Raw genomic sequence first — 15,376 nt, forward strand, 5'->3', positions numbered from 1 at the left:
TAAGATCATTGAGTCCAACCACAGACCTGACACCTTCATGTCCCAAAGTGCCATGCCTACACTGATTTTGAACCCTCCAAGGATGGTGACTTCACCACCTCCCAGGGCAGCCTGAGCCTGGTCTAATGCCCTCTTTCAGAAAATATTTTTCCTAATAGCCAATCTAAATTTCTCTTGGTGTAACTTGAGGCCATTTGCTCTCATTCTGGCGCCTGTTGCTAAGGAGACCCACCTCAGTACAACCTTCTTTCAGGGAGCTGTAGACGGCAATAATGTTTAGCTTTAACTTCCTTTTCTCCAGATGCATTGATCCTAGTTTCCTCAGATGTTCCTTGGAAGACTTACTCTCCAGCTTTGTTGCCCTTCTCTGGACATGCTCTTGCAACTTAATGTTCCTCCTGTAGTGATGAGCCCAAAAATTTAACACAGAACTCAGGGAGTGGCCTCACCAGTGCCAAGTACAGGGAGACAATCACTTCCCTACTTCTGCTAGCTGCCCTATTCCTGATACAGGCCAGGATATTGTTGACATTGGCCACCTGAGCACCCTGCTGGCTCATGTTCAGCCAGCTGTCAACCAGCACTTCTTGGTCCTTTTCTACCAATGCAGCCTTTCATTTTGCAACTCTGTTTGTACAAAGGAAAGCATAAAATTTTTATAACAGTTTATATTTCTAGAAGCTTTACATAATCCTAAGGTCTTTGCCCAGCATTATTTTAGCACTTTCAGTAGAGACATGGGCTGTAAAACCAGATTCACATTTCCGTTTCTAATTGGAATTGACCCATCTTGGTTCAGTTCTATTTCAAGACTCACATCTAGCAGACAGAGTGTTCATGAAAGAAATGGGAAAACTTGCACAGCTAATCATAAATTTTGTTACTTAAAGCGAATTCTTTATAACTGCATTAAGCAAACGTGTATAGCTTACAGTCTGCATTCTTGTTTCCACAGTGCATACATTATAACAGACTTCATGGGCATCAGGAATGAAAATTTTATGAAGGTAGCTGCAGTTGGGACTTGGATGGGAGATTTTGTCACAGCATGGATGGTAAGAAACATAATATTATGTTTTAAAAGGAATATGTTTGTTGGTTTCAAGGGAAAGAGGGCAGAAGAAGAAAAAAAACCCACAATTTCTTGAAGTATTCAAGTATTTCAACCCAGACAAGCAGAAAGTTAGCAAAGGCACAGCAGCATGATGACAGGGTATTTAATTAGCTGGGAGTCCAGAAGAGTCCAGCAATATTTCATTTCTTCATACTGAGTGGGAATTTTACCATTGACTTCTGTGAGGACAGCACAGTGGCCCTTCTTGGCTAGGAAGTAACATTATGACTTGCTATTTGGTGAAAGAGTGAGTATAATGGCTAGAGATAAACAAGCCTAATTTAAAGGATTTTAAGAAAGAAGAAAAATCAACTGAAAGATGAGACAAAGATGGATGGAGAAGAGAGTAAGGAAGCAGTTACAACCCTGAATTTATAAGTAGTCCGTTTGATGTCAAACTTACCAGAGTAAGTTTGTCTCTAATGTAGGATTTAGAAGAATAAAGTTTTCACTTGGAGTATAATTGTTATATAGAGTCCCTCCTGAAATATGGGCAACAAAAGAACAGCTTAGTGAAAAAGAACTAGAAACTACCAGCTAACTGGGAACAAAATGAAGAGTATGCAGATAGATTTATTATTCAGGAAAACCACAAAGTAATACAAAGATAATTTTTTAAATTATTATTATTTTAAAGTAAGATTAGGCTTTAATGATTAGTGTAAGCAAGAATTTTTACAGTTATGACTGTGACATTCATTTAAATTGGGGAAAGAAGTCCATGACCTCGAGTACTGTGTCCAGTTCTGGGCCCTTCATTTTAGGAAGGATGTTGACTTGCTGGAATGAGTCCAGAAAAGGGCAACAAAGTTGGTGAGGGGTTTGGAACACAAGCCCTATGAGGAGAGGCTGAGGGAGCTGGGGCTGCTTAGCCTGGAGAAGAGGAGACTCAGGGGTGACGTTAGTGCAGTAGGTAGCGCGTCAGTCTCATAATCTGAAGGTCGTGAGTTCGATCCTCACACGGGGCAAAGGCGGGCAGCTCTTTTCCCAGGGATCAGTGCTGGGCCCCATCCTCTTTAACATCTTTATTGATGATCTGGATGAGGGCATTGAGTCTATCATCAGTAAATTTGCTGATGACACCAAGCTGGGGGCAGGAGTTGATCTGCTAGAGGGTAGAGAGGCTTTGCAGAGAGACCTCGACAGGCTGGACAGATGGGCAGAGTCCAACGGCATGAGATTGAACACATCCAAGTGCTGGCTTCTGCACATTGGCCACAACAACCCCATGCAGTGCTACAGGCTGGGGTCAGAGTGGCTGGAGAGCAGCCAGGCAGAGGGACCTGGGGGTGCTGGTCGATGGTAGGATGAACATGAGCCTGCACTGCGCCCAGCTAGCCAAGAGGGCCAATGGCATCCTGGCCTGCATTAAGAACAGTGTGGCCAGCAGGAGCAGGGAGGTCATTCTGCCCCTGTACACAGCACTGGTTAGGCCACACCTCGAGTATTGTGTCCAGTTCTGGGCCCCTCAGTTTAGGAAGGATGTTGACTTGCTGGAACGAGTCCAGAGAAGGGCAATGAAGTTGGTGAGGGGCTTGGAACTGAGGGAGCTGGGGCTGCTTAGCCTGGAGAAGGGGAGACTCAGGGGTGACCTTATTGTTCTCTACAGCTACCTGAAGGGGGGTTGTAAGCAGGCAGAGTTTGGTCTCTTCTCCCAGGCAGCCAGCACCAGAACAAGAGGACGCAGTCTCAGGCTGCGCCAGGGGAAGTTCAGGCAGGAGGTGAGGAGGAAGTTTTACACAGAGAGAGTGATTGCCCACTGGAATGGACTGCCCGGGGAGGTGGTGGAGTTGCCATCACTGGAGGTGTTCAGGAGGAGACTTGACAGGGTGCTTGGTTAGATGGGTTAGTTGATTAGGTAGTGTTGGATGATAGGTTGGACGCAATGATCTTGAAGGTCTCTTCCAACCTGGTCTATTCTATTCTATTCTATTCTATTCTATTCTATTCTATTCTATTCTATTCTATTCTATTCTATTCTATTCTATTCTATTCTATTCTATTCTATTCTATTCTATTCTTGCTCTCTACAACTACCCGAAGGGAGGTTGTAGACAGGCCGATGATGGTCTCTTCTCCCAGACAGCCAGTATCAGAACAAGAGGACAGAGTCTCAGGCTGTGCCAGGGGAGGTTCAGACTGGATGTTAGGAAAAAGTTCTATACAGAGAGAGTGATTGCCCATTGGAATGGGCTGCCTGGGGAGGTGGTGGAGTCGCCATCATTGGAAGTGTTCAGGAGGAGACTTGATGGGGTGTTTGGTGTCATGGTTTAGTTGTTTAGGTGGGTTGGATTGGTTGATGGGTTGGATGCAATGATCTTGAAGGTCTCTTCCAACCTGGTTCATTATTATTATTATTATTATTATTATTATTATTATTATTATTATTATTATTATTATTATCTGTAAGCTTGTAGAATTGGTTTAAATTAATCTCTTTCTTCCCCCTAATGATTCGTTGGTACCTCTATTTACTCCAAAGCGTCAACATCATTTTAGAGGAATTCATTAACACATGGAACATTGCCTGATGGTGAATGTTTATCACACATCACAAAAAGAGTACCTTTAGCCTGACTTATTTTTTCACTACTTCTTTTTTATGGGTTTCTATAGCTTTATGCCACTATGGAAGGAAAGATGATGCGTAAGCTAAGAGAGAGGTTATGTTCATCAAACACATTCTACTTAGAGCTCCAGTGACAGACTGCATATAAGTTACATTATCATAGGCAGCATTCAGTGTTCAGTTTATTCAGTCCCTCTTCTGTGTGTGTGTGTGTTGGGTTTTTTGTTTATTCATTACCTTAGGAAAAACAGTTACATGCCGCATTATATAAAGCCTGGAAATGACTGAATTCAAGAGGCATGATAATTCTGATCCTTTTCCATGCACTCAAAACCCTCAGGTCTTTTCAGCAATGGAGGCATAACTGGATTGTGCCACAGTACATTCCAATGGTAGATGGAGACAAGACTGGGAGAGCGACTGTAAGAAATACCACAGGCAGTTTGGAAAGGAGAGGCTGTTTATGAGCTCAGCTGGTTCTGTTAGCTTTCAGGAAGAGCAGACAGTGCCACATCTCCCCATTTGCTGCAGCGCTCATATTTTCTGTCATAGAATCAATAAGGTTGGAAAAGACCTCAGAGATCATCAAGTCCAACCTATCACCCAACACCTCATGACCGACTAAACCATGGCTTCAAGTGCCATGTCCAATCCTGTTTTGAACACCTCCAGGGACAGTGACTCTACCACCTCCCTGGGCAGCACATTCCAATGGCAAACAACTCTTTCTGTGAAGAACTGCCTCCTCACCTTAAACCTCAACTTCCCCTGGTGCAGTTTGAGACTGTGTTCTCTTGTTCTGGTCCTGGTTGCCTGGGAGAAGAGACCAAGCCCCACCTGTCTACAACCTCCTTTCAGGTAGTTGTAGACAGCACTAAGGTCTCCCCTGAGCCTCCTCTTCTCCAGGCTAAACAACCCCAGCTCCTCAGCCTCTCCTCACAGGGCTCGCGCTCAAGACCTCTCCCCAGCCTTGTTGCCCTTCTCCGGACACGTTCAAGTGTCTCAGTATCCTTCTTAAATTGAGGGGCCCAGAACTGGACGCAGTAATGTTTAAGAAGTTTCTGTGAAGAAGCCAGTCATCCTTAGTCTACAAAGGAGAAGAAGAAGAAGTGGATGCAGCCTTTAGTTCATAGTGAAATTAAGATCTTATTCCCTATTTAATTGGGATTTTTGGAAATAAGCAGAAAGAAAACAGAACAGATGGATTCCATTTTAAGACTGAGCAATCACTTGTTACCTCACTGACTAGTTTGGTGACACAGTCTGACTCAATTCCTAGTAAAATCAGCAATATTCTTTTTAGTGTGTGTAATGAGAGTAGGGCCATGCTATGGGTGCATAGGAGCTTCTCCTTTGTACCTCTGGACAGGAACTACTGCTGAAATCATCTTTGCTGAAATCTGTAGTAAGTATGAGATGTTCTAAATAAGTCTCTGAAGAGGGGAATGGCTTCAATGCACCTTTTCTTCTTTAAAGTCATAGAACTGTGTTCTGCACCTGCTTTGACATGCTCTTCTGCTCTCACAGAATGTACTTTCTGTTCTGAAGAGTGCTTTTGAGGCAGCCACCACAGAATATGACACAGTAGGATAGCTTTGAAAAAAAGGTTGGATTCCACCCAGAGAAGCCTATAAACTCACAATTATGGTCACCTTCTGGGAGAGTGAGCAGTCTGAGGAAGGAGCTGCTTTCAGGGCAGAATCTTTCATGATTCACATCAGATGCCCTCCTACCCCCCTGTAAAACTGAGCAACCTTCTGCAGCTGTGTTCTTGTAAGGTGCACAGTCCCCATTATGTGTTGTAAGGCATGTTCAAGTGGACCTGAGTAAATGGAGCTGAACATTAACACAGAGGGCAGAGTACAACTGGAGCCTCCTCTGTTCTTTATAGCCTCCTGGGGAAGTGAAATGGCCTGCTTTCCTCCTTCTTTCCAGCCACTGTTGGCTCTTAGATTGTACAAAACCACACTGGGTGATTGAGTTTTGCATCTCCAAAGGTTACATACTGTCCCTGCACTGTGAATGATACTTGCACTACATTGAGATATTTGCTTACCAGCTGCCTTTGCAGTTCACATTAAAGACATATCCCTGCCTGCAAGTCCAATGTGTGTGTGAGTCTAAACAGTGTAAGTTTGTTACATGTTCCTTAGACCTTTCTTGCTAATATTATCAAAAGCTAAAGCAGTCTACAGCAGCCAGAGGCTGGCACTAATCTTTATGAATGTTCTGGGGCCTGATTCATTTGACAAGGGATCCTATTCCTTTTTACCGTCCTTCTGAAAGGGAATTTAATTGAGATTCTCTTTTGACTCATTAATTGCTAGAGGCTACTGAAAACATTTGAGAGATCACCGAGCACACGTCATCAGAAACAATGATAAAACCAAGGGGTGGTTTAGTTTATTATTCATCCAACTGGTATGCACCAAATCTATACTGGCATATCCTTTCTAACAAGGAGAAGCCAAGACTTCCCTCAGCACTATGCTTTAGCACAGTACTCGGCACAACGTCTTAGAGTGCAAGGTGAATCGTTGTCATAACTCATGGCTGTTATTTGTGACACCTTCATTTGACTTCAGTTTGACTCTTCCCTCACTTGTGAAGGCCTGTGAAGAATGCCAGGACCATTTCTGTCTTTTATCACTTTAACAGAGAGATTGAAAGGAAGACAGAAAACTATATTCCCAGAATAGTCTGAATTAGTAGGTCACCACTTGTTCCACTGACCCATTATCCAGGACTGACACAGGCACTTCTTATCCACTTGGGTGGATGGATTTGGAGGTAGAGACCTTCTGCATAAGACTTCTCCCCAGGACATAGTATGGGATTTTAAAAGGTTATTACTGAGTTATGAATCCACACCTAGCTTTCCTCATGCATGGAACTGGATTAATGTCCCTGATACACACAAGTTGACTGGGATTCTGTGAAGTTTCTCAGGTGAAAGAGTCATGTCATTAGGTGATCATGCCTACGCATCACAACATATAACTTGTAGTAGAATGCTGCTGCCCTTAATAAAGTTCTTCTGTGAGCAGGATTTTCTGTTCTGTGAGATTTTCAGTGTTAGCTGACAAAGCCCCAGAAAATGTACTTACCCAGCCAAACAACTAGCATTTCAATCTTACAATTCTAGAGGAGAAATCTCACATCATTATTTGTTCTGGCTTTGCTAGTTGTGAAAGAAATAACTTTTTGTTGTTTTCTGATTCACGTTCCTCTACTAGGCATTTTTTCCAAATCTTCATCCTCTGGTGAGGGAGGTTTCTCTATTTTCCCATTTTATGAAACTGGCATATCTTACATGATTGGTTATTGGGTAGCTAGCAGGGGGCATGTGGCTGGTTCATAAAGGACACTGTCAGACTGAGGCCTGCTCATGTGGTCCTTGCTGTTATTAACAATAGTAGACAGGTTTAAGTGAATGACTACTGCTGTCCAAGCACACAGTAAATCTGCAGACTGCTAACCCAGAACTTCATTCTGTCATGTGCATTGTGTTAGACCTCAGGCTACATCTGTAAGAATTTAGCACCAAAAATCCATCCAACTTAGTGTCCTGCCTCAAACTGTGACTATGAGTAGAAGCCTACCAGGACTGTTATGAACAGGTGGGGAGATTCAGGCTGGATATGAGGAGGAGGTTCTTCACCATGAGAGAGGTGAAACCCTGGAATGGGTTGTCCAGGGAGGTGGTCGAGGCCCCGTCCCTGGAGGCTCTGGCCAGCCTGACCTAGTGTGGGGTGTCCCTGGCCATGGCAGGGGGGTTGGAACTAGATGATCCTTGTGGTCCCTTCCAACCCTGAATGATACTATGATACTATGATACTATAACAAGGCAGTCCTGTATGGAAATGTCCTCTAATACTCTCTCCAACTGCAATCTTGTGTTTTATAGTTCTTGATGGATGTCTCTTCCCATTCTTGCCCAATCTCACCTCTAGACCAAGTATGTTTCTTAGAATCCCCAGAATTTATTGGTAGCAAGTTCCAGAGGCTACTGTATAAGGAATGTTTACCTTGTTTCCTACTAACTGCATTTGATGCCTTTAGTTCTTTATTGAGGAGACAAACGCTTCATCCCTGTACACTTCCTCCCTAATGTTTATGATTTGGTAGATGTATATCATAGTTACTCTAATTTATCTCTTCTTCAGGCTGATGATCTCTAACCTGGTAAGTTGTCCCTCAAGCACAAGCTGTTCCATGGCTTGATTATCTTTGCCGCCATTCTTTGCAAATTCTCCAGTTTTGCTATGTCCTTCTACATGGGGGGATCACAACTGCCAACAGTGTTCAAGTAGTGAATGAATGATGGGTTTTACAGTGATAGAATGAGGTTCCCTATTTTCTATACCTTTCCTAATTGTTCTTAGCATTCTTTGTGGGGAGGCACTGACAATGTAGAGCAGGAGGAGCATGTTTTCATGGTACTGTATTATCATAACCTCAAGATCTTACTCCTTTAACAGTCAGCTGAGGGCAAATCACTTCATAACAATTTATGATCCTAGAATTGTTTTGCCCCCTATACATCATTTTACATTCATCTACAAAGAATTTCATTTGCCATTTTATTGCCAGGGACTTACTTCCGTAAGCACCTTTCTCAATTCTTCATAGTCAGCAAGCCATCATCCTTATTACTGTGCATAACTTTATATCATTTATAAAGCCTCACCTCACTGCTCACCTATTTTACCAGGTTGCTTAGGGGTATGATGAATGACTGCATCCCCTGCACAAATCCCTGTGGAACGCTGCTAATGACCTCCCTCCATTGCGAGAGCTGTCTGGCTAACCTACTTACCTTCTGTTCCCTGTCTTTAACCAGTTATTTATCAACATAAAGACTTTCCCTGAAGCTCTAACTGTTGGGTTTCAATAGAAGCCTTAGATGAGGGATTTTTCAAAAGCCTTTTAGAAAATTCAGGTTAGGCTATTTCAACCACATCACCTTTATCCATGTGTTTTCTTGACCCCATTCAGTAGTCCTATTCTGAAATATCCCCAGTCCTGATGTTTACAGAGCCAGCCACTTAGCACTCCTTTCACAGCTTCAAGGTTTGCTACTGTCATTAGAGATACTCACACAGTGTTGGGTGACCCTGAAATTGCTGTTTCCATGAGAGACAAAAATTTCCAGCTCACAACTGTTGAATGCATGGAACACTATGGAGCCATCAATAAGCCATGTAGCTTATTGATGAAAGACAGCTTAAACTTTGTATGTTCATTTCACTCCATTTTCATTAATTTTATAGAATCATAGAATTGTCAGGGTTGAAAGGGACCTCAAGGATCATCTAGTTCCAACCTCACACCTCATATCAGGTCGCTCTGAGCCACATCCAGCCTGGCCCTAAAAACTTCCAGGGATGAGGCTTCCACCACCTCCCTGGGCAACCTGCTCCAGTGTCTCACCACCCTTATAGTGAAGAACTACTTAACGTCTTATCTAAATCTCCCCTCCTCTAGATTTGATCCATTTCCCCTACTCTTATCACTACCTGACATCCTAAAATGTCCCTCCCCAGCTTTTTTGTAGGCCTTCTTCAGATACTGGAAGGCGACAATAAGATCTCCTCAGAGCCTTCTCTTCTCCAGACTGAACAACCTCAACTCTCTCAGCCTGTCTTCATAGGAGAGGTGCTCCAGCCCTCTGATCATCCTCATGGCACTTCTCTGGACACATTCCAGCATGTCCATATCTTTCTTGTAGTAGGGGTTCCAGAACTGGACGCAATACTCCAGGTGGGGTCTCAGGAAAGTGATCTAAAGGGGGAGAACCACCTCTCTCAACCTGCTGGCCACACTTCTCTTGATGCAACCCAGGATACAGTTGGCTGTCTGGGCTGCAAGCGCGCACTGGTGGCTCATAATTTTCTCAGTCCTTTTCCCTCAACACCCCTTTTTTATATGGCCTGGGAACCATTTTGCAGATGAACAAAAAAAAAAAAAGGGTGGGTATATTTTGGTTTGTATGTTGTTGCAGAAAGCAGAAGGGTCAACAGAGCCTGAACATGGCTGTCAATATTACCCTGAAGACAGAAATGTCTCTGCTTGTGGTAGGACCCATATTCTGAATATGTGGATGGATAACATATTTCAGAGAACGTCAACCATGAATGCATAAATTCTCCTTCCTGAAAACTGATATTCTCTGTGGTACTTTTAGGCTGAACAAAGATAGTTTTAATAAGTTTTGGTTATTTTCATAGCGTGTGGAATTTGTAAAATTATAGTTCTGGACACAGGAAGCAGTGTCTGATAAAGTCATTCTTGGAATCATAGAATGATAGGATGGTCTGGGTTGGAAGGGAAGTCCGAAGGTCATCTAGTCCAACCCCCTCTGCAGTAAGCAGGGGCATCCTCAACTAGATCAGGCTGCCAAGAGCTCTGGACCCATCTTGACCTTCTTGCAGAGAAACATCTATTTTTATTTTATTTATTGCCTTTCCTGCTGCACAGGCCATAGAGACAATCTAATTGTAGTTTGGAACAGAAGCGTTCAACTGCTCCAAATGTATACTTGATTAGCTCTTCATCTTGACCTTGTAAATGCTGGTGTAGTCTTTCCCTATAAATTTGAAGCATAATGGTCAGTCAGTTAATCTTGTCAGTGTATTAAACTTATCAGTATATTAAAGTTGTCAGTATATTAATACTGGTCAGTATATTAATGCTGTACAGTGTGGGGTGAAGTAATGTGGCACATGTGTTACACTTCAATAAACCTGTCATTACCTTCTGGTAGATACCTGGTGCCTGTAAATTATGCTCTGTCTGCTCTCTTGTTTATTCATTGTTGTATTAAGATTAGGTGATTACTTATTGTTATTGAAACTTCTTTTTTTTTTCTTTATGGTTTCCAAGCTATTGGCAAGGGTTTCAACAGTGTTTGGAAATATTTACTTTTGATTCTTGCCATTGTGATTCTGAAAAATGGCATTTATTTTTAGAATAGGAGAACAAGCTCTTGAATACTTTTGAAGTGCTTCCCTTGTGTCCATTAAGAAAGATTACTCTTGTCCTCATTTGCTCTGAGACATAACCATCTATGCTGACATCCTAGAGGAATGAAGAGTTTGTTGCCACTGTGCAGAAAGTAGGTTGATTTACCTCCTTATTTCATCTCATAGTTTCATAGTTTCATAGTTTCATTCAGGGTTGGAAGGGACCACAAGGATCATCTAGTTCCAAATCCCCTGCCATGGGCAGGGACACCCCACACTACATCAGGCTGGACAGAGCCTCATCCAGCCTGCTCTTAAACACCTCCAGGGATGGGGCCTCGACCACCTCCCTGGACAACCCATTCCAGGGTTTCACCACTCTCCTGGGGAAGAACCTCTTCCTCACATCTAGCCTGAATCTCCCCACCTCCAGCTTCATTCCATTCCCCCTAGTCCTATCACTACCTGAGATCTTGAGAAGTCCCTCCCCAGCCTTCCTGTAGGCCCCCTTCAGATACTGGAAGGCCACAATTAGGTCACCTCGGAGCCTTCTCGTTTGTTGCCACTGTGCAGAAAGTAGGTTGATTTACCTCCTTATTTCATCTCATAATGCATATGTGTTGTTATGGCATGCTCAGAAAAAGTGAGCAACCTTGAGGCTGCAAATGCTATCCTGTAGCTGACCGCAGCAGGCACACCAAACTATTGCAGTTCAGACAGAAAATAAAATACTAATGTGACTGAAAAATGAAATATTTAGCAGAGGGAAGGACACCAGTAAAAAAAAAATATGCTGAAAGAAAATAGAACATCATCATTAAGAATAAAGAAGTCTCTGGGATTTGGTGTGGAACTTTTTAACTAAAAGAATATCCACAATCATAATTCTTCCATTCAGGACGTTCTATTCAGCAAACACAATACGTTGTTTTATTTGCAATCAACAAGGAATCCACCATTTTGATGCACATTCCAAGGCATTTTGGAGAGTCAGGAGTCTTGAATGACTGACACCTTTTCTAACTCCTGCCTCTGTCAAGAACTGGAGATGACAATTCAGATTATGATCAAAGTCAATCTTCTTGATTGCTTCTATTCCACTGACATATCAAATGACAAAATAAAACTGTAATTGAATTTGCAGTGGCATCTGAAATACTGTATAGCTAACAACTCTGCTGTTCTTCAGTGGTGGGAATGAAATTAAACTATGAAGCATGAAGTGGAAGAAGCAAAATGGGTGACATGTTACTAAACTCAACTTGCCAGACTACACAGAAATGTGACTAACAGCATCATCGGTGGCAACGTGTTTCTTTCCATTCGGAGAAGCATCACAATACCATTCGCCCCTTTTCATTATTTGTTGTTCTGTATTTATTTCTTCTTTGTAAGGGCTGGTCCAGTTGCAGAGCCATTCTGAAGCTAGTAGTTCTATCTCCAAGTGAAAATCCACATGTAAATTCTATGGCTGTTCATACATCCAACTGTAAGAGCTGCTAATTCCCTGTTTCCATTTTGTAGGGCACGAATGTGCTCACATGCTGCCCTGCTTCTTGACTGGTACTAGGTTATATAAGGTGGAGTATGCCTGGTGTCATCTGAGTTCATCCAATCATCCCATCAAGTCATATTGCACTATTACTTATTCATTGATTGACACTGTAGCCATCTGTTCATATGCTCTATAGATTATAATTATCTGCCTTTTCAAGCCTGATCTTTTTTTGTATTCCCCTGTTACCTTGTCATTTGAATTCTGACCAGGCATTGCCAGAGGTGTTACTTCATCCCTGTCTGTTTCCCAGCTGGTGAATTTCTTCAACTCACTGTCACAGCAGGTTTCTTTGTTGATAACCATGTCCTGGTCTTTATAACATGTGCTTGGTATATCTATCAGCTTCAGGATTTTCTTCTGAAGAAGGACACAAAAAGCTCTACCTCAGTGTTTAAGAGCAAGAGTGGGAAGCCCCAAAGTTGTGCCTCAAAATTTGTACTAGATATTCTCCAAAGGAGCCATTGACAGCTTTCTATGACAAGCAAAAGTATTTGCAGGAGTTCTTGTGACTCATACATACATTTTTGTGACCTTGGACTCATGTTTATGTACCGTTTCCCTACCTCAAAAAGTAATATCAGGACTTTTGCTTATGGACCAGACAGTGGAATTGATGATAAATGGTCTTACCACAAGAACAGAGCTGTTTCATGCCATCTAGAGAGATTCTGATCAGTGTGAGATGCTCACAGTGAAAATTAATGCAGTGCCCTCATAGACTCGTTGGGAGAGACTGGAAAAGACAGGAAGTAAAAGGATGGAGAGAGACATTTTCCATGAAGCCTTCAACAACTAGAGCCACAGCTACTGTCAGTGATCACCAATACAGAGCTTGCTTGTGCCAGATGCGTAGCTGAGCCTTGCATGATGAAAGCATGGAAAAGGGTTTCCTCCTGGGAAGGGACAGAGGTGAAAAGTAAGTCAGGGAGGAGCATGGTGTATCTGTTCTAAACTGGCTTGAGGTAAGAGGAGCATAGACAGAATGGAGGAGGCTCAGGAAAGTGAAACAGCTGTTTACTGTTTAGATGCTACAAGTTTTGTGTTGAACGCCCTGACTCACACTGTATTTCTTCTGAACTGGGTCTAGTTGGAGAAGTATAACAAAATCTCTTCTCTTTTTTTTTTTTTTAATTACATTTACTATGTTTTGGTTTTATTTAATTATTATTCTAAAACTGAAACCAGATCTATCTTTTGTGAGGACTTCTTGGATAATTTGGGGCATGGTGAGATTCTGTGGGTTAATGCACTGTAGCTGGTAACACAGAAAGTCTGTTTCTTGCTTAATTGCTGTAGTACTTGCTTATATCCTCCACCCCCACCCCCCTTAAAAGCTAAGTAATGAAACAAATAGACTCATCAGGCAGGTAAGAATTCTGCAAACGTGGTCAGAAAATCCATGGCACCTTGGAAAAGGAGCCTGAGTGTGCACAGCAGACTTCCCAATGCATATTCTGACAATAAAGTTCTTTCAATTCCAGAACAGTGGTAACTATTCTGAAACTTCCAGTGTTCTGGGGTGATTTAAAAATGCATGAAGGATCATGTCAAATATTAATGGGAGCTATTCTGTTCTCCAGATCTTGTAGATGAAAGATATGGCTCCATCTTTTTCAAAAGACAAGGTGTAAGGAAGAAGATACATTTTTCTGCACCTCAAATCATATCCAATTGGTAGCTTCAAGACTTAGGGGGTCAATATTTTCTTTACCTCTTCATCATAACGTCTTTTGCTGGTTTTTATGCAGAACTGTATTTGCTTCTTGATAGTTTTTATGCAGCAGATCCTGGTTGCATGTATTTAGAAGCACAAGCCAGAGTGCCATATATACTAAAGTAACTATGCAGCAGTTCTACATTCTGACATGATGTAGTCCTTAGAATCAGTGTGAATGAGTGGGTGTCAGAAGTGCTGCAGAAGTGGGACTCTAGAAATAACATGTTCTTACTGAAGATCTTTGAGTACAGATGGTAAACTCTTAGAATCTGTAAGATGGACATTTCCTCCCTGGAACAAGTCTGGTTCTGTATGAGATTGCAAGCACAAATCTTTTTCACTGACTGACAGAAGAAAAGAATTTTCTTGCTGGAACTGAAACTGAAGCCATTATCTGAGTAAATCTGCCAAGCTGCGTAATAAGAAACTCTGTAACAGAACAGGAAGAGGTTGCTTGCTAAGTATTGCAAAAGGAGTATTGAATTGACCATGCAAATTCAGCTGAAGATCTTTAGTGGATTAAATATATAATATACAATAAGACCTTCTCTATCCACAGGGAGAGATTAGCAGCAGATGGCAGTGGTACACAGCAAAGCATTTCTTTAAATCTGAACTCCTTCAGGATCTGTAGGATGAACTATTAGGAAGTCTGTAAAGGGAAAAGAGGAGAGAAGGTTGTTTTTTTATGAAAAGCATATTATGGCACTCTTGTCTAGCAGAACTATGTATAAAATCTGTATTTCTCCACAAGGGAGAGCATGGTTGAAACTGGGAAACTAAGAAAGAATAGACTATTGCTACTCTTAAACTGCATTATTTTGAGGTATGGGTACTCAGCTGAGAAACTTCATTATGAGATTGGAAGCTGCAGATGCAGCTAGTGTGTGTTCTCCTTCTGTATAGACTTCTCTTTTTACACTTCTCATTTCACATTCCCTAGACTGTAATCATCACAGATGAAATAGAGGATAAATTCCTATTGTCTGGATTTAATCTCTCATTCTGTTTTGTAGAGGAAATATATGTGCACTATGGCCAGAAAGAACTGGTTTATATGTCCAAGTTACCAGAATATCATTCTATATAATATCAACAGCTATATCTTATTCTATTATAAGATTCTATTATAATGACATTCTATATAATATAATAAAATTATATAGAGTTATATTGTGTGTCATCTATAGCTATCTGAGGGGTGGGTGTCAAGATGAAAGTGCCAGTCTTTTTTCCATGGTGCCCAGTGATAGGACAAGGAACAACTGGCTCAAGCTAGAAGACAGGAGATTCCACCTCAGCATGAGGAGACACTTCTTTATAGTGAGAGTTATGGAACACTTCTCTGCCTAGAGAAGTTGTGGAGTCTCCTTCTCTGGAGACTTTCAAAACCGGCCTGGATGAATTCCTGTGTGGCCTGCCCTAGGTGATCCTGCTTTGGAAGCAGAGTTGG

At 42.0% G+C, this 15,376-nt stretch overlaps 1 protein-coding gene and 1 non-coding gene across 3 annotated transcripts in view; both read left to right on the plus strand.

The window, feature by feature from the left end:
- TMEM117 (transmembrane protein 117) overlaps positions 1 to 15,376 on the plus strand; it is a 304,918-nt gene that overhangs the window by 139,769 nt on the left and 149,773 nt on the right. For both annotated transcript variants that reach the window (XM_068170301.1, XM_068170303.1), the window contains exon 4: positions 956 to 1,055. In XM_068170301.1, the coding sequence (XP_068026402.1) occupies positions 956 to 1,055 (100 nt within the window). The remainder of the gene's footprint in view (positions 1 to 955; positions 1,056 to 15,376) is intronic.
- On the plus strand, positions 2,002 to 2,082 carry TRNAM-CAU (transfer RNA methionine (anticodon CAU)). Its single transcript has one exon. It is a non-coding gene; the product is annotated as a tRNA-Met (tRNA).

The sequence above is a fragment of the Melanerpes formicivorus genome, unplaced genomic scaffold, assembly GCF_026170545.1.
Source record: "Melanerpes formicivorus ecotype bairdi unplaced genomic scaffold, bMelFor1.0.p_v2 SCAF_3, whole genome shotgun sequence".
Lineage (NCBI taxonomy): Eukaryota > Metazoa > Chordata > Aves > Piciformes > Picidae > Melanerpes > Melanerpes formicivorus.